This window comes from Phyllostomus discolor, chromosome 1, assembly GCF_004126475.2.
Source record: "Phyllostomus discolor isolate MPI-MPIP mPhyDis1 chromosome 1, mPhyDis1.pri.v3, whole genome shotgun sequence".
NCBI lineage: Eukaryota > Metazoa > Chordata > Mammalia > Chiroptera > Phyllostomidae > Phyllostomus > Phyllostomus discolor.
In genome coordinates, this window is record NC_040903.2 from 2,044,765 (window position 1) to 2,059,330 (window position 14,566).

Consider the following 14,566-nt stretch of genomic DNA (forward strand, 5'->3'; position numbering starts at 1 on the left):
ATCAGCCCTGACACCCTAATGCCCCTGGAGCCCTCCCCCGCCAACCCCCAGCAGCCAGGAGGTCTTGTCCCCGCACCCTCTGTGCACGCCTGTGCCCCAGGAGCCTTCCTCGGCCCCCACCCCGCCCAAACGGTGGGCCACCTCCCGGCTCCTCCACTGGTACCCGCCTGTGATGCACCCCGCCACCCCATGGGGCCACCCCCTCCTCCAGGAGCACTCGCCGACCTACCCCTGGCTTGGGTCCCACACCTCGTCACGTGTGCGTCCCTCTCAGCTTGGGGCTGGGGGTTTCTCGGGGCTCTGCTAGGGGCGGGGCCGGCGGCCGCAGAAGTCTGCGCTGGGTGCCAGAGGCAGAGGGAGCCGCGGCTGGGCTTCCGGGAGGAAGGGGAGACCCGAGCCTTGCGGTGCGGGGGTTCCCGGGCAGGCCGACCCCTGGGGGGCCTGGGGACCCCGGCTGCACCTCCAGGTCGGCCTGGGGAGGCCAGAGGGAATGCAGTGGGTGAGGGGGCTGCCTAGGCGGCCGAGCCCCGGCGGGGACGGCAGCTGTGCTGTGCCCTGGGCGGTCCACTCCGCCCGGCCCTCTCGGACTGGCCTTCCGCCCCCCAGCGGCCTTGGTGCCGGCAGCCCAGACAGGGCCAGATGCTGCAGCTCAGCTCTGCCGTCCCGAGGGAGAGAAGGGCGGGGGTTGGGGGGAGGCGTCCTCTTGCCTGACTTGCTAAGAGGATTAAAACTCAAAAGCGACCAAAGCTCTTGAATAAATAAAACTGAGAGCTGCAGCAGGAGCCTCCTTGGGCTGGACAATAAAAGCTGATTATCAAACGCCACGTCGTAAACCGCCCCAGGGCTGCACGTTCCGAGCTCAGGGCGCACTCCCCGGCCTGTCTGCGGGCAAGTAGGCAGCGAGGCCTCCAGGGCCCTCGGCTCTGGGGAGGAAAGGGGGGCCTCTTCTCTGTGTAGGCCTTCCCCTAGGCTTTTACTATCCCTCACCCTCCCATGGCGACATTCCTCCACACCAGGGCGTGGCACCGCCTCCTGGAGAGGTGGTGAGCCCCCCGCCACTGGGGGTATGCAAGGATGGTTGGGAGGGCTGCAGGAGACTCCCACAGCATGAGGACGCACCGCACCTACTGGGCACCAGGCGCCAGGCCCAGACTGGCAGGGACCAGACAGACCGGCCGCCCACTCTTTGAGGCCCAGAGCCCGGTGAGATGGACAGAAGGCGCTGCGCCCGCAGGTTGTGTGAGGGTGCAAGTGGAGCCCAGGGCGCTCACGAGGCTGACGAAGGGCGTGTCTAGGCCTGGTGGTCAGGGAAGGCGGCTCCAGGGTGGAGGGACGTGCAGGCCAAGGCAGGATGAGGACTCGGCCGTGGGAAGGGAGGGAATGGGAACTCTAGGCAGTGGGCGCAGCACGTGCAAAGGTCTTGAGGTGGGAGGGAGCCAGGAGAACAGAGGATGAGGCGGGGTTCAGTGTTGGAGGGGCCAGATGGCAGGGGACTCTCGGGTCAGGGTAGCTGTTGGGGAGCTGGCGAGGGGGTCCCGCTGGTGACAGGCAGGGCAGGTATAGCAAGGCTGTGCCCGGAGGGAGGAGGGGAGAGGCGGGGATGAAAGTGGAGGTCAGCGTCGCCGGGGCAACAGGAGCGATGCCCGGCTGGGGGCGCGTGTCAAGGCGGAGCTAAAGCCTCACCCGTGGGTGTGCGCTAAGTAATAGGGAGGAATGGAGGGTCAAAGGAGGCAAGGCTTCGGACCTAAGCGTCACAGGGTGGCCCTCTTGGTGGAGGACCACCACGGCCAGCTGAGACACAGGACTCCAGCTCGGGACCCTGTCTTCAGCGCCTGGGCGCACATGCATGCCAGGGCAGGCCTGGCAAGGGTCGGCTGGCGGGACTTCCGTGTGCCCCAGCTGGGGGTGGGCAGAGACTCACCCACTGAGACGTGGGGACACAGCCCAGTGACCTCCGGCCGGTCCCTCCAGAGGGCAGGGTGGGGACCTGCCAGTGACACTCCGTGGAAGCCGAAGGGAACGGAGCTGGAGACCCAGGCCCGGCCTGACCCCAGGCGTTGGGGACCCTGCCGCCTCTCAGCGGCAGGAGGAACCCTGGGACCCTGGAGAGTGTGGCTGTCAAAGCCAGCCAGACTGAGGCCCGGCCTGGCGCAGCCACCTCCCGGCCGACGGACCTGACAAGCCGCTTGCCCTTTCCCCGCTCCGCGGGCACGTCCGAGGCGCAGGAAGGACCGGATTCGCAGAGGCCAACGGGGCAGGGTGGCGAGAGGCCTGCCCCGGGAAGGGCTCTGGGGGGACGGGATTTTTCGGGAATCCGAGTGTCAGGGGGCCCAGTGGTGCTCCCAGGGCGCCCCGGACCCCGGACTGCCCGCTCTCCACCCTGCCCCGAGGCCTGGCCTCGCCCCTCTCCCCTCCGTCCTCCGCCCCCTCCGCCTGGCGAGCCCGCTCACGCCCGCAGCGCAGCTCCGACCCTGCAGCCGGGACCGACTCGGGGAGGCAGGAGCCGTGACAGTGACACTAGTGCACGACGTCACGGGTGGCCCACTGACGCAACAACTCTCCTGGTCCCCGCCACTCTCACTCCCGTTTTCCAGGTGAGGGGACTGAGGCTGGTGACTTGTCTCAGGCCCTTACGCGTAAGAGGCACCCGGGTGCCCAGCCCAGGATGTCCCCGCCCGGCCTGTCCCCGCCCCGACACTCCCCGCCGCCTGCCCAGCCATCTGCGGCCGGTCTGTGGTCAGCAGGCTCCTTCCCTCCTCCCGTCCTTGCAGATCCTCCAGGGCGCAGCGTCTGCCTCACGGAGGGGCCTGGTCACCAGCCCGGGGCCGGCCTGGCCAGAGAAGCTTACGTCACAGGGGCAGACACAGTGCGTCAGGGAGGAGGGTGTCGGATGCCTCCACCGCCTCCACCCTCTGGCCTGCTCCCGGGACCCGGAGCCTCCTTTCAATAGGTCCACCGCATGGGGGGGGTTGGGTTTGGGGGTTCCCACGGACACAACCGAGCTACGGTGGGCAAGGGCCCACCCTGAGCCCTCCACCGCCCAGCCCCGTCGGGGTGGCCCTCGATGGGCCCACCGGCACCAAGCCCCGAAGCAGATGGGCTGCCCCGGATGGGCCTGCGGCACCCACTCCAGGCCCAGCACCCATCTCCGAGACAGCCAGGGGCACGGCACTCTCCTCCGGAGGGCCGGCCATGGCCCCCCCCACAGTCAGAGCTGGCCCTGTCTAACGCTCCCCAGACAGGGCTCCCCGAAACCCCAGTGTGCCGGGAGGAGGAAGGTCAGGCATGTTCTCCTGAGGGGGGGAGGGCAGTGCTGTCTGTTGAAGTCCCCCCGGGGAGCCCTGGGTTCTGTCATCTGTGTGCACACGCGGGTTTTCTCCCCGAGAGTCAGGGGGGACTCCCCACTGCAGCGGGGGGGGGCTCCCTTTTCCAACCGTTCCAGGTGCTGGGACCCCGGTGTTCAGAGCCCCCTGGCGGCGGCGTGCGAAGCCGGGCCAGCAGAACCAAGTCTGAGCGGTCGGCACGAGGCTGTGGCCGCTGGTCACCCTGTCCCTGCCAACTCGCCCAGCCTCGGGTGCCACACGCAGGCACCCACACGCAGGCACGCACACAGACAACACGCTCGGGCACACACATGCATCCCCCACACACCGGGTGCTCGGGCTGCTTGCCCCTCCCACGTCACCCACCGACGCACATGCAGCGTCCCCGAGCTGGTCCCTGTGACCCCCTCTTCCCACACAGCCTTCCCGCCGGCTCCCTGGAAAGCTGTCCCGGGCTGAGATGCCCCCTGACCCCTGAGCTGCAGGCCGAGGGCCCACACCGGCCTGACCCCTGAGCTTGGAGTCCCACACAGGGCATCTGGGAACTCATGCTGACCCCGTGTGGGGAGCCTGCCTTCCTAAGGGGCAGCCCAAACAAATACGGGGACAGCGGGGTTTTCTAGCATTTTCTTCCAGGCACAGGGTCAACCTGTGTGGCAAGAGGCCAGCCAGGGCCAACCCCAGGTCAGGGGAGGCCACTCGGGGTCTGCAGGGCTGCGGAGCTCCCTGACCCAAGCCTCTGCCCCCAGAACCCCGGGTGTGCAGACCCCCCACCCGCTCCGCTCCCCGCCCAGACAGCCCTCGGGAGACGAGCCTGTTCAGTGCGGCTAAAAAGGGAGGAAACAGGGAGTGTTGCCCCAGAGGGCACCCAGCCGGGGGTCCAGGGCCAGGGGAGACTGCTCTACGCCCAGCATCTTGGCGGAGCAGGGACTGAGCCGGCCACCAGGAGGCAAGGAGGCGGGAGCCGAGGCAGGGAGCCACGGGGAGCTCTGGAGAGCACCTGCCAGGGCTCACTTTTGAGGGCTCTGGTGACCTTGTAGACAGCCGTTCAACCCCTCTGGGCCTCAGTTTCCCCATCTGGAAAACCGGAGGGCTGGCTAGATGATTTCTAATGGGTGCTCCGGTTGTGTCCAGGCATGGCGGACCTGGAGGCTCTACCCTAGCTCTGAGCCTCAGTTTCCCCAGGAGAGGGCTTCAGGTCCCCTCCCCCCTCCCTGCCTGCGGTCTGCCCCAGCCAGAGCACTTACCCAATGGGCAGGCCCCCTTCTGTAGCTGGCGCACCGGCGACCCGGAGACCTGCAGCGACCGCCGGCTGGCCGCCTGCAGGGCGCACACGTTGGCGTAGGTGTGCCCGTCGGTGCCGCACACGGCGTGCGCCCAGCGGCAGCGGCACGCGCCGCGCGCGCACTCCAGGCTCTCCCCGCACGGCGAGTCCAGGGGGCCGCCGCAGGGCTCGCCCTCGCTGGCGGCGCACACCAGGCAGCAGTTGCAGAGATCCGGCACGTAGCCGCCCGGGCAGCGGGGGCTCGGGCACCGCGACACATCGCAGCGCGCGGGGCACGGCGCCGCCGGGAGCTCCCGGGCCAGCGCCAGCTCGGCCAGCGCGGTCAGCGCGGCCAGCAGCAGCGCCCACGCCAGCATAGCGGACGAGCCGGCGGCGGACGGGGACGCGGAGGACCGGCCTGGGGCCGGCGAGGACACGGAGGCCGCGTCGGGGCCAGGGGCGGGGCGCCTGCGTTGGAGCTGGGGCCGGGCGCGCGGCCGCTTGCGCCAGCGGGGTCAGGCGGGCGGGTGCCGGGACCGCAGGGACATGACCGACCGGGACCGGGTCTTGAGGACAGGAGAGGTGCCTGCTCCCTCCAAGCCGACAGTCCGCGGGCAGCGGGCCCGACCGCATTTAAAGGCAAAACTCTGACCGGCCCGCCCCCTCCGCCAGCCCCGCCCCGGCCCAAACCAGCCCCCGCCCGGCCTTCCGGGCCTGGACCCACCCGGCGGCTATGGCAACGGCCAGGGCAGCCGCGGCAGCCGCAGCAGAACTGGGCCTTCCTGGTCTGGGAACCCCGTCATGGACGTGCTGGTGACCTGGAGGGGTAGGAGCCGCGGAGAGGGGGAGCCACCAGGGCGCAGGCCTCCGGCTCCGCTGGAGTCCCTGCCCCAGGCATGTCGGCGTCTAGGGTTCCAGCGGCCCGAGCTGCTCCCCCTCCTCATAGAAATGGACAAGTCCGGACCCTCCAGCTCCTCCTCCCCAGCCCCCCCGCTTTGCCCCCCAACTCCCCCCAGGCCTCCTCACACAGGGCCCCCCAACTCCCCCCAGGCCTCCTCACACAGGGCCTAAGCAACCCACACCAGCAGTGATGGGGGTCCCGCCGGCCCCCACCTGCGTCAGGGACAAAACCTCAGGAAGCGCCTGCCCCCTGCGCTGACTCCCGGGTCCTTAGAGCCGGGAGGGCGCCCTCTCCCAGGCTCCAGACTGTCAGTCCGGCCCCCAGCTCTGTGCCTCTGTTCCCTTCTTTGCCATCTCACACCGGGCAGGGTGGACCCCACACTGTAGCTGGAGGGGTGCAGTGCCGGGAAGCACTTCAGGCTGGGCACACGGCTAACAGACACCGGAAGCGGTTCCATTCTCCTTATTCTGCCCGCTGTGGGTCCACTTTAGACACAGCACCTTGCCCGGAGGGGCCCAGAGCCTGGTGACAAGGACGCAAGGCCACTGCCAGGAGCTGGGTAATGGCCCAGCTAAAGGCTCCAGAGGCAGAAGCGAATGAGAGCAGGCCCCCTGGCAGCCCTGGGGGCCCCCCGGTGGAGTCTGGGGAGCCCGGCTCAGAATGGTGTTTTTTAAATGCACTCGGCAAACCCTCACAGCCTCACCAAGGGAAACAATGACATTGGAATGTGCTTAGTAAAACAACAATCGCACCAGCAGTACCAGCGACGTGTCCTGCCCCTGGGCTTCTCTGAGCACGTCATCAGTGACCCCGGGCTGCTGGCGGGGTCGCAGGGAGACTTCCAAGCGGCAGGGAGCAGAAGGGCATCGGAGCTGCCCTGGCGACCACGGGGTGGTGCGGGGACACCCGTGCTCTCCCCGGGGGACAGGGCCGAGGGTGCACTGTGGCTCAGAGCTGCTTCGCCACTGAAGGAAGCGTCGAGGGGAGATGCTGGTGAGAATCGAGGTGCTTGTTTTCTTCCAAGTTCATGGGCACACGGGTTAGGCACCTGGGGCTCGGAGGAGGGGCCGAGAGCTGGGGGAGCGAGGGCGTCCTGGTTGGAGGGCCGTGGGGCCCTTGGAGGCCGGGGCGTGCCTGCTGAGCAATCAGACAGGTGTGTTGGAGGCCCAGGTGCGAGCCCCCACAGAGCAGCGTGGCCGTGAGCATGGTGGCCGCAGGCAGGTGGGGCGCGGAGCGGGCTGGGGCCTCCCCCAGACGAGGGGCAGTAGGACGTGGGTTTCTGTGTCGGGAACCCAGAAGTGCATTTTGCTTTAGAGACATTGGGGGGTGGGGGGGTTCTCAGGCCTTTCCTTGGAATAGTACTAAAGGACAGGGTCCCGAGGTCACACTTCTCCTAAACCTTTCTCACGTAGATGGGGAAACCGAGTCCAGAAAGGCACCAGGGCTGGCTGTCGCTGCTGACCAGAGCTCGCAGGCCCTTTCTCGCTCAGCACCTGCCGCTTTGTGGGCCCTGTGCGGTTTTGGGGGGCTCTGCATGCGTCATTCACTCGCAGGTCCTGGCCCCCAGCGGGTGGGGGCTGCGATCCCTGGTGTGGGGGGGGGGGGCTCTGGACAGTGAGGGCTGCCTCAGGGGGCAGGCTGGGACTCAGGCCTGGGTCTTCCCGCCCGTCAGGTCTAGGCTCTGGCCGGCTCTTCGCCGGCGCCCTGCAAAGGGGACGTTTGCTCCTCGGACAGAGCGGAAGCTGGGGCCCAGGGAAGGGACACCCGGGAGGTTTCCTTCCCCACCTGGAGCCTGGCGCAGCCCCCCTCCTGGAGTTGTCCCCTTTGTTCTTCCCGGCCTGGGCTGTCGCTCGAAGGGGCGCAGGGAGCGTGCGCTGGCCCGAGGCCCGGAGTGCTCTGTGTGGCTCCAAAAAGGGAGTCGGGTTCCAGAACCAGCGCAGGTGAGGGATCCCGGGGAAGCAGCGCCCCCTGCTGCTCCCGCGCGTCCCTGCTCCTGGCTCTGCCAGCCGGACCCAGCAGGGGCTTCTGCTTTGCTGCCTGGGATCTGCGCCTCACGTGGGTGAGCGATCCTCGGAGCCCAGGGTGCGCCCAGGTGATGCTCTCCCGAGGGTGGAGGCTCCTCCTCCAGTCAGGACCTGCGGGGGCGTGGGGGCCGCTAGTGCGTCTGGGCACCGCGCCCGGCCCTCTCTTGCGTGTCATCGCAGCCCCTTCTCCCGCCAGCGCTGGGAGGCTGGTTCCACTCACATACGCTTACCACTTGCTTGTTCGTGTCCACTCCCCCTGTCACCCCCCAAATTGTCAAGGCTCTCACCAACAAGGACAAGATAAAAAGGAGAGGCGAGAACTAGAGTAGGGTCACATGGAGTGGTAGGGACACAATGAGAAGCCAGAGTGAGGTTAATACACACATCCTTATCACGAGATGCTGCCTTTGAGCGTGTGCCCATAAATGTCGCTCCGAGGCTCCTGGCAGCCAGGGCAAAAAGGGAAATAGGATGCCTGTGTGACGAACACAAGCCAAATGATTCAGAACAGCACGATGCCCGTTATCAGGAGGGGAGGAGGGCTCCTTAGGGAGCCTCAGGAAGAGGGCTGTGGGATGTCCTGACGGCACCTCCCACCTGGAGTCCCGTGGGAGACTCCTCTGTGGGGACCGGGGCCAAGATGGACTGGGGATCCTCCCAGAAGCTCAGCGAGGCAGCCGGAGACTCTGCTGTTCCCACAGGAGGGGGGGGGGGTGGGGTTCGGGGAGCACCTGCTTCGACAGCAGTGCCCGAGCTTGGCGGAATGACCTAGAAGCGGACTTGGGAGCAGGGGCCTACTGTTGAGGTTGGGGACACCTGGCCTCCCGCACTCTCTCACGAGAATGCCTTCCCCACGCCAGTTCCCCACGTCCCCCCACCAACACACGTCACCACGGGCGGAGAGCCCCGTGACCCTCCCACACGGGATGGGCTGGGGTCCGCCCACACCACGCGGCAGGGCCGGGGAGCTCTGGAGGGGCAGCGAGGGCTGCGGGGATGAGGGGCGTCAGAGCCCCGTCTGTGGGGACCCCCCTGCTGCACCGAGGGACGCTCCGACACAGCGTGCCCCGGGGAACTGAGTCACTGCCCCCTGGCCTGGTGCCGGAGGACCCCGTGGGCCCAGGCGTTTCCCACCAGCCAGCCTCGCAGTGGTGTCCAGGGGTGTCCAGAGGCAGGGGTGTCCCCTGCAGACTCTGGCTACTGGAGCCCGTGGGCCGGGCCCACAGGGGAACGCCCTGAGTTCTTGGGCCCAGGGGCTGCTGGCCGCAAGGCTCGGGGTCCTGCAGCGGCAGGTAGGGGGTCTGGCTGTCAAGAGTGGCCCTGTCGGGGCCACACCTGTCCCCCTCCAGGTTCAGAGAGGCGGTGTCCTGTCAACCCAGGATGGCGCCCGTGTTACTTACAGTGCTTGGAGTGGAACTGAGCCCGTCCAGCCGGGATCTGGGGGGGCCAGGGCCTTCACCTCCCCCACTCGCGCCAGGGGCACCCCCTCCTCTGCCTGGAGCTGAAAAGTGGGGTCGCACCTGCTTCTCAGGCCATGCTCTCCCAACCCGGGGCAGGCTCCCCATTTTTACTGGCCCCTTGTCCAGGCCCGGGCTTCCCGTCGGATGAGGTCGCAGCTTACCTCACTTTGGGGACCTGGAAGGCCATCCCCGGCCCCACCCCGGTCTGCGATAAGGCCAGTCCTCTGACGTGAGTGGGTGACTCAGAGGGTGGGCCCTGCTCCGGGCTGGGGTGGGGCGGGGGGTGACGTGGGATGCGCTGTGTGTGCAGCCGCCCCTCGGCACCCCACACGGACAGGGGGCCGCCCTCCTCACCCCGCCCGGCCCCGGGCCTGGCCTGCAGGAGCGGGGAGGCAGGCCCAGCAGCAGCTAGCACGCACCCTGCTCTGGGGACCCCGGGAAGCAGGTGCTGTTATGGCCCCCATGTTGCAGGTATGGTCGCCCAGGTACTGAGAGGTGGGGTGATGGGTCCCAGGCCGCGGCACAGGGCGGGGCCATCCCTGAAGTCAGAGGTTCAGAGTGGAGGGAACCTGGAAGTGTGAGGGGCCTGTGGAGGGGCCACAATGTGCTGGGGTCCGGCCTCGGCGGGGTCTCAGGGTCCCCGAAGGATGCACGGCTCAGGCGGAGTGACTGGAGTGAGACACCCGGTCACCTGGGTGCCAGAGGACAGCCAGGCTTTTGGGGCCCGACTGACTCACCGAAAAAAGTCAATCTTTATTTTTATAGGGGAGGTATACAACGTTCAGTACATAGTGTGATTATTAAAACAGAAGCGGTTACCATAGGAATAATTTCAAAAAATACAGAAGGTTTTACAGATCAATCGTGTTAAACAAAGAAATAACCGAAAAGCACAGGAGGTCCCACAGATCAGCCATGTTAAATAAAGGTTATTGTGACCAAGAGGGTCATCAATCAGAGAGCCAACGAAGCTCTACGGGCACAAACTTCCAGGTGCCAATTAGCCACTAGGTGTCTATTAGGATTCTAGGGATTGGTCTAGATTGAAAGGGTGCAAGGGGTGATTTATAGGTTATATAGAAATGAGCTATTGTCCGTTGAGGTTAGATTTGTTTTGGTCAGGTAACTGGTTTCCTGCCTAGGTCTTTTGATTTATACATCTTGGGGGGGGGCGTGTTTTGTGTTTGTCTCCATGTATTGGGATTATTATTTTCACCTAGAGCTCCCTGCTTCTTTACCCGCCTGCTTCCATTAATACACACTCCTGCCCAGGGTGTGGGAGGGGCAGCGGCTCTAATAAATCTTACGCCTTTGAGTGGTGACTCCTTAAGAAACATTCCTAGCAACAACTTCCTCCTGCAGTTCTGCCCGCTGGTCTGCCCATAGTTTTTGTCCCTAGCTCCCCAGTGGGGGGAAGCAGGCAGTACCTAGGGTTGCTAGGGGTCTCCATTCTGTGGTCAGCAAGTCATTCCACGCAGAATCAGAGGCATCGTGCAGATTTTTTGTTATAACGCACAGGTGTCCAAAAACCCCACCACCCATTGCTAGCAGGGACAGGCACACAGGAGGGGACAGACAGGAGACCCGGCCACAGTCGCCTCTGCTGTGCGGACGCGTCTCACCCGACCCAGCTGTGTCAAGGGTTGGCTGCTGGTCGCTCCCGACAATGAGGCAAGGGTCTGGGGGCGACCTGTGGGAGCTGGGGGACCCCAGCTGACAGCCTGCAAGAAAACGGGACCTCGGTCCTGCAGCCAGAAGGGGACGCGTCCTGCCAGCCCCGACCCCCTGGAGAGATGCTGCGCCAGGCCCCGCCCCCCGCCCCCCGGAAAGCACAAGGCAGTAAAGGTGTCCAGGCCCGGACGCGGAGAGCCCGCAGGACAGGAAGCGTGGGCCGCGGCGTGACAGGCCCTGGCGGGTGGAGGGGACACTGTCGGGGCCGCCCGGCCGGCAGAGCGGGGGCTGGAGACAGCAGCCCGTAGCCGTGAGTGACCGCAGCCCACGCCCTTCTTGGGAATCACCCCGCCCCGCCCATCCCCGGCCCAAGCTGGGCGTGAGCCTCCTCCTGGACCGGGATAGCCTCTCCACGCAGGGAGGACGGTCCCGTCCACCCCGTCGGGCTGCGCAGCCTGCCCGCCCCACTGACCGCTCGCTCGCTCTCCCGGGAGCGGCTGGGCCTCTCTCTCCCGCCCGAGGAGCCGCCGTCCGTGCTCCTCGAGGCCCCTCCCCCTCCTCTCCAGAGCCAGGGGGGGGGGGGGGGGGGGGGGCTGCCCCAGCGCAGCCGCGCTGGCCACCCGGGGTCACGGGCGGGGTCTGCAGGGCGCTCTCCAAGCCCAGGGGCGGCGGCGTCCCCGCTGCGCTCCTGCGGAGGGGCCCCGGTCAGCCCACGTCACAGGGAAGAACGCCGCGGCTCAGAGAGGTGACAAGACTCGCCCAAGGTCACACAGCCGGCCCGCTTGGGGGGGGACGTGGAGTGGGAGTGTCGAAGGCTGGCGTCCCACAGCCACAGTCACGAAGGTGAGCCGTTTCAGTCGGGGGGTGGGGGGGCCTACAGGAGCCCGCAGGCCCCACCCCAGGAGCGTCTTCCAGGTGCTTGCGCCCCCTGGGGGCGGGAGCCCCTCCTTACCTGCCCCCACCCCGAGGAAGCCTGCCTGCTCCGTCCTTCCACCGCCGCCATCTGCCGGCGGCTCTCACCCACGTCTCCCCTCTCCGCACAGACCCCGGGCAGCACCCACACTATGGCAGCACCCACACCGCGGCAGTGTCCAGCTCTGGAGGCAGGTCCCAGGGCCCTTCCAGAACTGCTCCCCACTCTCCCCATCACCGGGGGCCCGGTTTCCTGTCCTTGGTCATGACACTCAGGCGGCACTGAACCCAGAGCCAGCCAAGTCCTGATTGGCTGAGCGCATCAGCCTATCCCCCGCCCCCCTCAGCGATTGGTTTAGTGGTGCATCCTTTAACCCAGGAGAGCCAATTGCATACAAGATCTTTGCTGGAACAGTGTCTCCCCCTCCTGCCCAGAAAGACTCCTCCCCTGGGTGTGGGAGCCAGGAAAGCTGTGGCTGGAAGCCCTCTGTGGACCCTGGGAGAGGAAATGAAGAAGAGAATTTATAAGGCCCTGCAGAATGGATCTGCACCTGGATCATGCTGTTCCTGAAGCTGCTATTCCCAGCACTCAGTCGATGGAGCCAGCAAATCCCCTAAGATGTTGAAGTCAGTGTGACCTGGGTTTCCTGTGGTTACCTGCAGCATAGACGGGGGTACAGGGGCTGCGCCCAGCCACACCTTGGGAGTGGACATAGGTGCACCAGGAGAAGTCAGCTGCCAGCAGTGGGGTCCATAACCTACTGTTTACAGAGTGCCTACTGTGTGCTGGGCGCACAGAAGGTCCCCATTTTACAGGTGGGGACCTGAGGCTAAGAGAAGGGAGGGGACTCACCCAGGATCACGCGGCTGGGATTCGCACCTGGCTCTGTCTCGCTCCAGAGCCTGCGTGTCCCCCTCTGCCCGGGAAGCCCCTCCCCGGGCGCCGCATGGGCCCTGGAGCCCGGAGCCCGGCCACACTGGACATCCGGGACTGGGAGGCCACAGCGCACGCTGGGTGGCACCTGCCAGGGACGTGTCTGGTTGGTGCTGCTTGTCCCTGCAGGGGGCCCGGTGTGGCTGACGCCTGGTGCTTTGGGACGTATGTAGCCAGCTCCACACCCCTGGCGCTCAGGCTCCGCCACCCTGGTCCTCAGTCTCCTCCTCCTGAGAATGGGCGCACGTGGCTGCTGCTGTCTTGTGTGCTGTCTCGGCCGCTGCCAGGGGACCGGCTGGCCAGACGAGAAAAAGGGCCACCAAAGGGGCAAGCCCGTTGCTGGGTGCCGCTGGGGACACAGCCCGGCTGAGGCCACTGTCCCCGCTCAGCTCCGGCCCCACCGCCTGCCACCACACAGCGGCCAGCCCCACCCTTCTGGGACCCGGTCAGCTCACTGCACAGCGGGGCCCAGCTCCGGGCTCGGCCCTCTGGTGGCACACTGGGCTGCCAACCTGCTGCCCCTCTGGCCTTCCGTGCTGCAGGGAGAGCGTGGGACCAGAATGCTGCCCGGCATGACACGGGGGCGGCGGGGGGCGGGGGGGGGGGACGACGGAGGAGCCTGTGGCGCGCTCCCGCCCAGCGCGTGGCCGGGGCCCCTGTAATTTTCCAGCGTGACGGGCAGGAAGCTCGGGCCCTGTGGCTGCCGCGGCGCCCTGCGCCACAGCGGCCTCGCTGTCACCCCAGCCCCCGCAGCAGCTCTGTGCTGACACAGCACTCCCCCTCCTGCTCCGGCACCCGCGGCCCCGTGACCTCACCCCCCAGGCATCCCCCTTCCCCGGCCCCCTCTGCTGGGGAAGCGTGCGGAAGGGGCTCCTCCGCCTGCCAGGGTGCGGCCCAGGCCTGTCCCTGTCACTTCCTGGGGCTCCCCCAGCCCCCTACTTCCCCGCCTTGCAGGCAGCCCTCCGTCTCCCTCCCTCTGGCCGGCTCTCCCGGGTGCCCTCCCTCTCCTCCACCCTCCACCCTCCACGGAAGCCTCTTCCTCATCTTTCAGCTCGCTCTGAGTAGCCCTGCCTCCCCAGCCCGCAGGGCCAGGCGTGGCCCCTGGACTCCCTCGGGCCCTGGGCTTTCCCTCAGTGACCCGTGCGGCAGGTGTCACCTGCGTTTTCCTGGGCCACCACTGCCCGGGCTATAACCAGCCCCCTCGGTCACACACCAAACCTGCGTTTCACGGGGGCCCCTCCGCAGCCCAGGCGGCCCCTCCCGCGGGGACGCTCTCTGGGTCCCAGATGCAGGGCCTGCGCGGCTCACACTTTATCTGTGCTTTCCCCCGACCCCCCGAGTTGCTGGGGGGCAGCTGACCTGGGGCCTTGAGTGACTTCAAGGTGGACACGGCGTCCGTCTGACACGTGTCTGTCTTGTAACACCGTTGCCGCCATGGCTGCCATCCCTCCGTCCGGTCACATAATTACCGCGTCTGTTTTGTGGCGACAACATGAAGATTTGCTCCTCAGCACCTGTTACGTTCCCATGACCCCGTGCGGTGCGTTGCTGCCCCGTCACGTCCCCGGAACGACCCCATCTTCCACCTGGGCATCCGTGCCCGTGGACCAGCACCTGCCCACCCCCGGCCCCCGTCCGCCAGCAGGTTCCCACGGGTGCGGCCTTCTCAGGTCCTATGCATAGGAGACGCCACCCCGTATTCTCTTTCTTGAACCCGTCTCCCTCAGTGCAGGGCCCTCCAGGTGCGTCCGTGCTATGGCCAGTGGCCTGACACCCTCGTGCTCCCGACCCAGGTCCGCCTCCAGGGCCCACCCCTGGGTTCCCACGCCTGGGCACGCAGGGCGTCCTAGGTGGGTCACACCCCAGGCAGCAGGAGCGCCTCGGCCTTGCCAGGAGCCCGGCACCGTGTTCCGAGAGCAGCGTGCACCTTCCCGCCATGGGGAGGGGTCTCCCACAGAATCCACTAGAAGGATGGCGTCATGGGCCACGGTTTCCATGGACACAGCCAGGCCTCTGGGGCCCGTCCCCAGCCCCCCGGCCCTGCTCTCCACCACGAACTGGGCTGGGGCACGGTCAC

General features: G+C 67.0%; 1 protein-coding gene across 1 annotated transcript in view; it reads right to left on the bottom strand.

Annotated features, from left to right (window-relative positions):
• HTRA3 (HtrA serine peptidase 3) overlaps nucleotides 1-5,096 on the bottom strand; it is a 30,113-nt gene extending 25,017 nt beyond the window's left edge. The window contains exon 1 of the mRNA XM_028503821.2: nucleotides 4,571-5,096. Coding sequence (XP_028359622.1) covers nucleotides 4,571-4,964 — 394 coding nt within the window. The 5' untranslated portion in view covers nucleotides 4,965-5,096. The remainder of the gene's footprint in view (nucleotides 1-4,570) is intronic.
• Nucleotides 5,097-14,566: the final 9,470 nt, after the last annotated feature.